General features: G+C 49.5%; 1 protein-coding gene across 6 annotated transcripts in view; it reads left to right on the top strand.

The window, feature by feature from the left end:
• The first annotated feature begins 184 nt into the window (after window positions 1-184).
• The window catches only part of Deaf1 (DEAF1 transcription factor), a 32,835-nt gene continuing 22,074 nt past the window's right edge, over window positions 185-10,945 (top strand). For all 6 annotated transcript variants that reach the window (XR_015451319.1, XM_021264048.2, XM_004851698.4 and 3 more), the window contains exons 1-6: window positions 185-473; window positions 4,520-4,617; window positions 5,099-5,228; window positions 5,401-5,547; window positions 5,986-6,125; window positions 6,877-6,942. Coding sequence is in view for 5 of the 6 variants with exons in the window: in XM_021264048.2 (XP_021119707.2) it covers window positions 185-473; window positions 4,520-4,617; window positions 5,099-5,228; window positions 5,401-5,547; window positions 5,986-6,125; window positions 6,877-6,942 (870 nt within the window). In the remaining variant the exon portion in view is untranslated. The remainder of the gene's footprint in view (window positions 474-4,519; window positions 4,618-5,098; window positions 5,229-5,400; window positions 5,548-5,985; window positions 6,126-6,876; window positions 6,943-10,945) is intronic.

Genomic DNA, 10,945 nt, shown 5'->3' with positions numbered 1-10,945 from the left:
AGCTCGGCTCAGTTCGGCTCGGCGGGGGAGGTGGCCTCGGCTCTGCTCGGCGGGAGCCCGGACTCTGCTTCGGCCCCTGATCGGGCGGCGGCTTCGGGCGGCCTCGGCCCGTCTCGGGCGGACTCTTCGGCCCCGCTTCGGGCGGCCTCGGCCAGCGCCTTCGGGCGTGCTCGGCGGAGTCCGGATGGAGGACTCGGACTCGGCCGCAAAGCAGCTGGGCCTGGCCGAAGCAGCGGCGGTAGCGGCCGCGGCCGCTGTGGCGGCGGCGGCCGCGGCCGCAGCAGGGGACGAGGCCGAGGAGCCGGTGCTGAGCAGAGACGAGGACTCAGAGGAAGACGCAGACTCGGAGGCGGAGCGCGAGGCGCGGCGGGTCACGGCCGTGGCGGTGATGGCGGCGGAGCCCGCGCACATGGACATGGGCGCCGAGGCCCTACCAGGGCCCGACGAGGCCGCAGCCGCCGCCGCCTTCGCAGGCAAGTGGGTCACCGCGCACCTGTCCCTTGTGCACCTACTCAGTACCTGCCCCACATGCACTTCACCGAGCACCTGACCTGCTCACCTATCATGCACACCTGTTTGCCCCTCACGCCTGTCCCGCATGCACTGCACACTTGCCTCACATGCCTCACACACCTGTTCTGCGTGCACTGCACCTGCCCCGTTTGCACCTGCCCTGCATGCACAGTGCCATGCACCTGTCCCTCATGCCTGCCCCACACCTGCTTTACCTGCCCTGCACACCTACTCCATGCGCCTGCCCCTCATTCTTGTCTTCCACCAGCTCCACACATTTGCTCCACACCAGCGTCATGCCAGGCCCGCACCTGTACCATGCACCTGCCACACACCTGCTCCATGTGCCTACCTCGTACCTTTTCTGCACATATGCACCACATACCAGTCCTGCACTGCACACCTGCCTAGCACTGTGCACTTGTCCCACACCAGCCTTGAGTCCGCTCCCCCCTCCCATATATTTGCCCCATACCAGTCCTGCACACCTTCTCTGGATCTGTCTTGTCTATCCACCCCACACCTGTGCCACACACCTGTCCCGCACACCTGCCCTGTGCACCTGCCTTATACCCACCCCACTCTGATGGCCTGGCCCTGCTGTGGATGTGTACTTGCTCCCTCACTCGAGCGTGGCTCTGCTGCTGTTCCTTCTGGACCCCTTCTGGACCCCTCTCACCTCTCGCCCTCCCTATCTCCCCCTCCCTCCTGGGAGCTGGCAGGTTAGGAGGGTTAGATGCGGACCCTGCCCAGGAAGAACTCAGGTGATGGCGGTGGAAGGGGCCGTGTTTGGTTGCCTGAACACCCAGAGAGCCTTCGTGCAGAGGTACTCCTGTCAGGCTGGCCACTCCATGGTCACTTGCCCTTTGGAGCTCTCCCTTCCCTCCCTCTGTCACTTCTATTTAGCACAGCACCCTCACGCAGGTTTCCTGGTACTGGGAAGCAGGAGCTGTGGCTGGGGTGCCCTGGGGAGGTCCTGTGTCTCTTCTCTAGTGCCACACCTCTCCCCAGCTATGGCTCCCAGAGGTGCGCACACCCTGGGAAGAATGTTTTGCTTTCTCATTGCTTCTCAGAGCCTTTTCTTGTAAGGGGCCTTGCCGTGTGAGGTGCTGTCCAGCCCTGTGAGAAACCTCGGAGGAGTCTGGCAGCTTGTTTGGCCCCACTGGATCTTGGTGGTGGGGCCCAGTCACCTCGCTCAGTGCTGCTCGTCCTTGAGTGGTCTGTTGCTCTACTCACAGAAGACAGGGAGGTGTCATGGCACCCTTAGTGGTGTTTTCATCCATGGACTCTGCAATGATGTTGAGATTTTGGGCCATGAGATTTTTGTCCCTTAAGAACTTATTTTTCTAAAGGCCGGGGATTTAGCTCAGTGGTTTCACTGCCTGCTGCACAAGTGCAAGGAACCGAGTTCGATCTCTGGTACCTAAAAAAAAAAAGAACTTAATTTTTCTGAGTGCAGAAAAGAAATGCTGTATTGCCCATTGTGACATTAGAGATGTTTATGTTGTAAGTTTTTTCTGCAGATTGTTTTTTTTTTTTTTATTGAATGCTGAGACTAAAACTGAGGGCTTTGGGTGTGCTGGCAAGCGTGTTGCCACCTGGCTACATCCCCAGCCTTTCTGCAGAATTTTATAGTTGTGCTTTCAAATTTTTTGGATATGAATTACTGAGGTCAGGTAACCAGGTGACCCAGCAGAGTAGGCCACCTTCTGAGGCTGCCTTTGGTGCATGGTTGCTTGAGCTGACTTCAGACCTGCATGCAGACCCGGGCCCTAGGCTGGAGCTGTGGGTTCAATGCTAGTTGAGGGTGAGGTTGAGGTGGCTGCATGTGGTTGGCGCGAGCTTGTCAGTGTGGAGTCTCCAGGCAGCGTCTGTGAGCGCTGCCTCCCCCGACATGAACATTCTGGAATGCTGGGTGAGAGGGGACCTCTTACTTTTGCAGAGGTGAGGAAGGTTGTGTGAAGGACAGTGGTGGCAGGGGCAGGGTGAGGAGATAGGAGCTGCCAGCCCAACTGGGTGACAGTGTGGCAGAGTTCAGCATACTGTCAGGGAGCCACTGTGTGCACTTAGGGAGCACTTGTCCACACTGAGGGCCACAGTCCACGTTGCCAGGCTGGCATGTGCAGGAGGGACACACTTCTCTGGAGGCAGATTGGTGGGGAAGACTTGGGGACTGCACATGGAGTGGTGGGCAGAGCGCTGTGGTCACCGGAGGGGTGGCCAGGCTGTGGCCACAGAGGACCCGGAGGGAGAGATGGGGTCGAGCCTGCTCTCTGTGACCAGCAGCACAGGTGTCCCTGTTGTGCCCGAGGCTGAGGCCTCATGTAGGTATAGGCGAGGTGACCAGGGGCAGCCTCTCCCAGCGAAAAGAGAGGCTGAGGTCCAGCGCTCAGTGGTGGCTCTGTGTGAGGGGTGGTTTACGGTGGCTGTCGCTGCACATAAGAGGCTTTATGGAGTGAATGTTGGAAGAATCTGCTGGAAAGTAAAATAGGTAAAACTTGAAGACGTAGGTGTAGACAAGCACTTTCTGAACAGAGCCCAGGCAGTAAAAAATAGCACCAAGAGGGCCGGGGATTTAGCTCAGTGGTGCCACCGCTGCCTCCCAAGTGCAAGGTCCCGAGTTTGATCTCCCGTACCAAAAAAAAAAAACACCAAGAATCAACAAAGGGGATCATATCAAATTAAAAAGCTTTTGCACAGCAAAGGAAACGGCCAGCAGCGAAGAGAACCTACAGAGTGGAAAAAACACTTTACCTCAGAGCACTAATATCTAGAACATATAAAGAACTCAAAAAATTAGACACCCCCCCAAAGTAAAAGACCCAATCAAAACATAGGCAAGTGAAATAGACACTTTTCAGGAGAAATACAAATAGCCAATAAATACGTTAAAAAATGTTCAACATCCATGGCCATTAGAGAAATGCAAATTAAAATAGCACTGAGATTCTGCCTTACTCTAGAAAGAATGGTTATCATCAAGAAATAAAATAACAATTGCTGTCGAGGCTTCAAAGAAAAAGGAACCCTTCTACACTGTTGGTGGGAATGTAAAGTAGTATATCCATTATACAAATCAGTACAGTGATTCCTTAAAAAACAAACTGGGCCAGGCATGGTGGCACACACCTGTAATCCCAGAAAGTGGGAGGCTTGGGCAGGAGGATCTCACCAAGTTCGAGGCCACTCTGGTCCATAGTGAGTTCAAGGCCAGCCTGGACTGTTTTGTAAGACATTGTCTAAAAAAGCAAAAAAGCAAAAAAAGTAGAAATTCCATTCAACCTAACTCTTCCCTTTCTAGGTATCTTCCTGAAAGAGTTAAAGACATCATATTACAGTGATATATTATGCCCATGTTTATAACAGCACAATTTGTAGTAGCTAAATGTTACAAATAACCTATATGTTCAGTAGATGAATGGATAAAGAAAGTATGGTATTTATATACAGTGGAATACGGCTCTGCCGTGAAGAAGCATACATCTGAGTCATTTGTAGGAAAATGGATGCATTTTGAGACCATAATGTTAAGTGAAATAAATTAGATGCACAAGCTTAAATATTACATGGTTTCTCTTATGTGAGAAACCCAAAGTGTAAATAAAGACCAAACTGAAATATAAATAATAGGATGTAGGGAGACGGATCTTTGTCAAAAAGGAAGTAGACCAAGAGATAAGAGAGGAAAGTGGATGAAAAAAACTAAGATGTGTTAAGTACACACACCAACTCCTCATAAGGAACAGACATGTTATGTCCTGCAAACATGGACTAATAAAAATTGAAAAGTAAGTTAGAGTCTTTATCAGGGAGGACGAATGTCTCTGTTCCTGGAGAACCGGGAGACTGAGACTGGTTGGAATCTGAGCACTGCTAAAGCAAAGCACGAGTGCCTCACTGCATGCGCGTGGACCATGTGGAGCCTCGGCTGGGCCCCACTGTGAGGCTGTCGCCTTTCAGAGTTCTGGCACTTGTCAAGTGTAAAGTCAGGCTCCTTCTGTTGCAGAAGTTACCACGGTGACAGTAGCCAACGTGGGCGCCTCTGCAGACAATGTCTTCACAACCTCGGTGGCAAACGCTGCGTCCATCTCAGGACACGTCCTGGTGAGCTGCCCACAGGGTAGGGCGGGGCTGCACTTGGTGCCTGGGGCGGGAGGGGGACATTTGCTCCCCAGGCCTCCCAGGGTCCCCCTGGAGGCTGGCTCTGCCCACACATGTTCTGGTCTGGAGGCTCTCTAGGTCCGTCTCACTGACTTCTTTTCACTGGGAGCCATCAGAGCCGTGCACGGTCTGTTAGGGACTTGGTGATCCTGTGGCCGGGCAGGGGCAGGAGAGGCTGCACCTAGGCACATGTTCATTCTTCAGCTGTGCTCAGGCCTGCAGACTTGGGCTTGGGCTTGCTTCATCTCGGCTCTATCTGTAAGCCTCTCAGGGACATCTCTGAGGTGGATATGAGGTGACCGTGTCATGTCCCCTAGATAGCAACAGATGGTGAGAGCCTTTGTAGGGCTGCGTCCTGCTGGGGTAGGTGATGTACCTGTGGCTGTCCTTGTAGCTGACCCCGTGGACATGTCCTCTCTCCCAGTCCGGCAGGACCGCACTACAGATCGGGGACAGCCTGAACACCGAGAAGGCCACACTGATTGTCGTCCACACAGATGGGAGCATCGTGGAGACCACTGGGCTGAAGGGTCCAGCAGCTCCTCTCACCCCAGGTACCCTCGGCCCTTTCCACAGGACCCTGGAGTTCAATTCCGTGGTAAATTTGGAATGCCAGATAGCAGACCTGAGTGGAAAAGGCAGAGTTTTCCAGCCAGAAAAGGGTGTTGCCCTCAGGTGAGGCTCTGGCCTTGCTGGCCTCATCCTCACAGCCCCTCTTTGCCCCAGGCTCTCAGTCTCCTCCAACCCCACTGGCTCCCGGCCAGGAAAAAGGAGCTACCAAGTACAACTGGGACCCGTCAGTGTACGACAGCGAGCTGCCCGTGCGCTGTAGGAACATCAGTGGCACACTTTACAAGAGCAGGCTGGGCTCAGGTAAGGTTGCGCTGCCCGTCTCAGGTCCCCCCATCAGGAAGCTGAGGCCAGGGCTGTGCACTGTGTAGCCCCTACGACCAGGGTCCAGGCCACAGAAGAAACGGGGAGGGTCAGCCCATCATTTGGGGTCCCACTGACCTGGGCAGGTGGGGTGGGAAAGGATAGGGCTGAGCATACTTCCCACATGGCCTGGTCAGCTCGGACTTGGGGCAGACACTCAGGGATGTGGCGGAGCTTGCGATGACCACGGGCCAGAGTGCAAGGTGAGACGGGCGATTGGGGCACAGCCAGAAAGGAATCTGAGCAGAGATTTGCCCTGGGCAGCCTTGGAGTGACCGTGCAGTCGCAGAGGCCAGGCAGGAAGCCGAGGAAGAGAGGAGAGGGCAGGAAGGGCCCGCAGGGTGCATGTGCAGTTGATGATGGCCACTTTTGCCCCAGGGGGCCGGGGGCGCTGCATTAAGCAGGGGGAAAACTGGTACAGCCCGACGGAGTTTGAGGCCATGGCAGGAAGAGCCAGTAGCAAGGACTGGAAGAGAAGCATCCGCTATGCGGGCCGGCCGCTTCAGTGCCTCATCCAGGTACGACCACACTGGTCTGTGCATTAGGGCCTGTCTCAGAGAGACCAGAGGCTAGGGCTGGGCCCGAGGCAGGGGAAGTGTGGGCCTAGGCCTCTGGGTCCTGGCTCTGCTTGCTGTGTCATCATGGGTGTGGCACCTATACCCTTAGCTTTCCATGGGATGGTGCTGGTATTGCCCACAGGGTTGTGGGACTTGCAAGAGGTGGCGCTGAGCATAGAGAACTTTAGATACAGGAAGAGTACAGGTTGAAGCCAGGCATGGTGGTACACACTGTAAACCCCAGGCTCTGGGAGGCTCAGGCAGGAGAATGGAAACTTTAAGCCTAGCCTGGGCCATTTAGCAACTTAATGAGAGCTGGTCTCAAAATAAAAAATAAAAAGGGGCTGGGGATGTAGCCCAGTGTGAAGGCCCTGAGTTAAATCCTTGGTACTGCCAAAAAGATTTTAAAAATTCAAGCAGAAGTCAGGGCAGTAGCTCCTGGTTGCGGGGGGGGGCGCTGCTGCTGTGGCACCTGCTGTTCCTCACTCAGTCCACTCCAGAGGGAAGGGGCCTGAGCCAAGACTGGCTGGGGAACAGCACTGTAGAGCCCTCTCATGCCACACCACCACTGATGGCACCTTGCAGACCAGAGTTTCTGGAAGCAACTCATATCCTTTCTGAGTGGAAGGCAGATATTAGGCCTTAGCAGTCTCAGGGTGGGTGGCACATGCTCAGCTGGCTCTGACTCTGTGCTACTTTTTCTGCCTTGCAGGATGGGATCTTGAATCCCCATGCAGCCTCTTGCACCTGTGCAGCCTGCTGTGATGACATGACCCTGGTGAGTCATCAGCACATATGGCCTGGCCCCCCCACTTCCCGCCCTCCTCCCACTGGCCCTTGGCCTGGGTGGATGCCAGGCACTTCCCTCTGCCCCTACCTGCTCCCACGCCTGAGCAGGGCAAGTTGCAGGGTGGCCTAGGAGAGTCACAGCAAGCCTGCCACGTGGAAGGCTCCGTGCTGCTCCCATGCCAGCCCAGGACCCAGACTCATGCACTTTAAATGGTCACATGTGTGTGTGTTGCATCACCTCCTGAACTTTGAACAGTGTGCCTTAGTTACTTTCTCCTTGATGAGACATAGTATCCAACACCCACAAGCGTACAGAGGAAAGATGGATCCCAGTTTGTAGTGGTTTTAGTCCACAGCTGGCTGCAAGGGAGGGAAGCATGGCAGAGGGAAACAGCTCATGGAATGGCAAGCAGAAATGAGAGTGATCAAGGGAGGAGGAGGGAGACTGACCCTTCTGGGCACACCCCCAGTGACCACCTCCTCTGACCCAGACTTCACCTCCCAATGTCACATTTAGCTTTAAACTCAGCAGTAGACTAATCTACCTCCCAAAAGCCCCACTTATGAGCATGTGAAGCATTAGGGGCCATCTAGATATAAACCGTAACTCTGTTGTAACGGTATTATGAATTCACAAATATTTGTGGGTAGGGCTGTTAATGTCCTTAAAACATCGCTTTGTCCTAAACTGTCTGCTTGAGAAAGGAACAAAATCTTCTTTGTTGGGGCTGGGGATTTAGCTCAGTGGTTCTGCCACCTGCCTTGGAAGCACAAGGTCCCAAGTTTGATCTCCAGTACCAAAAAAAAAAAAACTTCTTTGTTGATTTTTGTATCTATTGCTGCACAGCTTGCAGAAGCATGATACTAATTTGTAAGTATGACCTTACCAGTTTTGCATCAGGTTTCCTTAGGCTTAATATATACTATTGGTTTTTTTTTTGAAGCAAAACCTTTATTGGTACATTTTAGGTAATACATGATAATAACATCACTGTAGGGAATTTGTACCTGCACATGATACCTCTTCATTCTTTTTTTCTCATCTCCCCCTCCCTTTGACCTCTCTTCCCCTCTTTATTTACAAAACCTTTATTTCCATTTTTTCCTTCTGTACTTTTTTCCTTGTCCCTTCTTTCCTTTCCCTCTCCTCCCACCCATGTTCCCCTTGTCATTTGAACATTTTCTTCCCATTTCCCAATATCTATTATATATTTTGCTCCTTATTTCCACTTTTGGTTTCTCACACCAGAGAAACAATTTGATTTTTACATGTGTGTTGGATTTTTCTTACTTAAGAGTATAGTCTTAAGATGTATTCATTTAGCTAGAAATGTCTCAAGCTTATCCTTCTTTATGGCAAAGTAGTACTCCCTTGTATAAAAAAACTCATCTTTATTCGTTGGTTGATGGGCATATGGGCTGTTTCCAAAATGTCACTATTACAAACTGCTGCTGTAAACATGGGTGTACATATATCCCTGTGGTATGATGCTTTTAATTCTTTTGAGAAGATACCAAGAAGGGGAATAGCTAGGTCGAATGGAATCTGTAGTTTTAGTATTTTGAGGAATCTCCACACTGATTTCCACAGTGGCTGCACCAGTCTGCACTCCCACCAACAGTGGAGAAGGGTTCCTCTTTCCCCACAGCCCTGCCAGCATTTGTTATTGGGTGATTTCTTTCTAACAGCCATTCTTTCTGGAGTGAGCTGGAATCTTAGCATTGTTTTACTTTGCATTTCTCAAATGACCAGTGATGTTAAACCTTTTCGTTTGTTTGTTTGGTACCAGGAATCCAACTCAGGGCCTCACACTTGCCAGGCCGACGTGGTGTTGCTGAGGCTACATCCCTGGCCATATTTTCATATATTTATTTGCCATTTCTACTTATTCATCTGAGAAATGCCTGTTCATTTCAAATGCCTATTTTTGTTTTTTGTTTTGTTTTCTTTTGTTTTTGGTACCGGGGATCGAACTTGGGATCTGGCACTTGTGAGGCAGGTGCCGGAACCACTGAGCTAAATCCCCAGCCCCAGATGCCTATTTTTGGATTAGGTCTTTAAATTTGGGGGGGGGGTCTGATTTTTTTGAGTTCTTTATATATTCTAGATAGTAGTCCTTTGTCTGAGGAATAGCTGGCAAAATTTTTTCCCCACACTGTGGGTTGTCTCTTCACTCTGTTGGCGGTTTCTCTTGTTGTGCAAAAGCTTTTTAATAAGATGACATCTCAGTTGTTGATTCTTTATGATACTTCCTCTGTGACTGGAGTTTTGTTCATAAAGTCTGCCTACACCAATGTCTTCAAGAGTTCTACCTATTCTATTTTCCAGCAGATTTAGTATTTGTGTTTTAATATTTAGACCTTTGAACCATTTTGATTTTAGTTTAATGCATGGTGAAAGATATGAGTGTAGTTTTAATCTTTACCATGTGGAAAGCCAGTTTTTCCAGCACCATTTATTAAAATATCTTTCTTCTAGTGAAGGTGTTTGGCTCCTTTGTCAGAGATAAGGTGCCTGAGTATGACTGGAGTTGTTTCTGCATCTTCTAATCTGTTCCATTTATCCTCCTGTCTGTTTTGCTTTTGTTTTTGTTTTGCCAGTACTGTGCTATTTTTATCACAATAGCTTTATAGTGTAATCCCCCCACCACCACCACCGGGGATGGAATTCAGGACCTTGTGCTTGCGAGCCATGCGTGGCACCGCTGAGCTAAATACCCAGTCTTTATAGTGTAATTTCAGTTCGGGGATTGTGATCCCCATTGTCTTGCGTTTGGTGCCCAGAATTGCTTTTGCTGTTCTAGGTCTCTTCTGGTTCCAAATGAATTTTAGGATTGTTTTCTCTAATTCTGTGAGATATGCTGTTGGTTTTTTGATTGGGATTGCATTAAATCTGTATAATAATTTTGGAAGTACAGCCATTTTCACTATATTGGTTCTTCCTATCCAAGAACAAGGAATATCTTTCCATTTTCTGATATCCTCTTTGATTTCCTTTCTGTTTGTTTGTTTTTGGTGTTAGGGATCGAACTTTGGTCCTTGAACTTTCGAGGCAGGTGGCAGAACCACTGAGCTAAATCCCTGGCCCTTTGATTTCCCTTTTCAGAGTGCTGTAGTTTTCCACGTAAAGGTCTTTAACTTCCTTTGTTACATTGATTCCTAGGTATTTCATTTTTCTGGGTGCTATTATAAAAGGTATTGTTTCCCTAATTTCTCTCTCCCTGAGTTTATTTGTGTAAAGGAATGCTATTGATTTTTGAGTGTTGACTTTGTATCCAGCTATACTTCTGAATTTGGTTATTAAATCTAGAAGTCTTTTGGTGGAGTTTTGGGGGTCTTCTATGTACAGTATCATGTCAAATAATGATAATTTAACTTCTTTCTTTGCTTCCTTACTTTTTACTTCTTGTCTAATTGTTTTTTGTTTTGGGGGGGGTTTTTGGTACCAGGGATCCAACTTGGGACCTTGCGCTTGCAAGGCAGGCGGCAGAACCACTGAACTAAATCCCCGACCTTCTTGTCTAATTGTTCTGGCTAATGTTTCCAGAACTACATTAGAGTAAGAGTAGTGACAGTGGACATCTTTGTCTTCTTCCTGATTTTAGAGTGAACGCTTTCAACTTTGCTGCATTTAATATGATGTTGACTGTTGATTTGTCATGATGGCTTTTATCAGATTGAGATAAAGAGCATCTATTCAATTTTCTGTGGGTTTTTTTAATACATAAATGGGTGTTGGACTTTGTCAAATATTTTTTCTGCATCTATTGAGATAATGATATGGTTTTTGTCCTTGACTCTGTTAATGTGGTGTATTACATTTATTGATTTATGTATATTGAACCATCCCTGCATGCCTGGGATGAATCCTACTTGGTCATAGTATATAATCTTGATGATTCTCTGCATTTTGTTTGGCAGTATCTTACTGAGAATTTTTGAGTCTGTGTTCATTAGGGAGATTGGCCCATAGTTCCCTTTTTTAGTTGAAT

Source organism: Heterocephalus glaber, unplaced genomic scaffold (assembly GCF_053883595.1).
Source record: "Heterocephalus glaber isolate CG9 unplaced genomic scaffold, H.glaber_assembly_v1.0 deba00001428, whole genome shotgun sequence".
Taxonomy (NCBI): domain Eukaryota; kingdom Metazoa; phylum Chordata; class Mammalia; order Rodentia; family Bathyergidae; genus Heterocephalus; species Heterocephalus glaber.
This window is presented reverse-complemented; position numbering and strand designations above follow the sequence as displayed.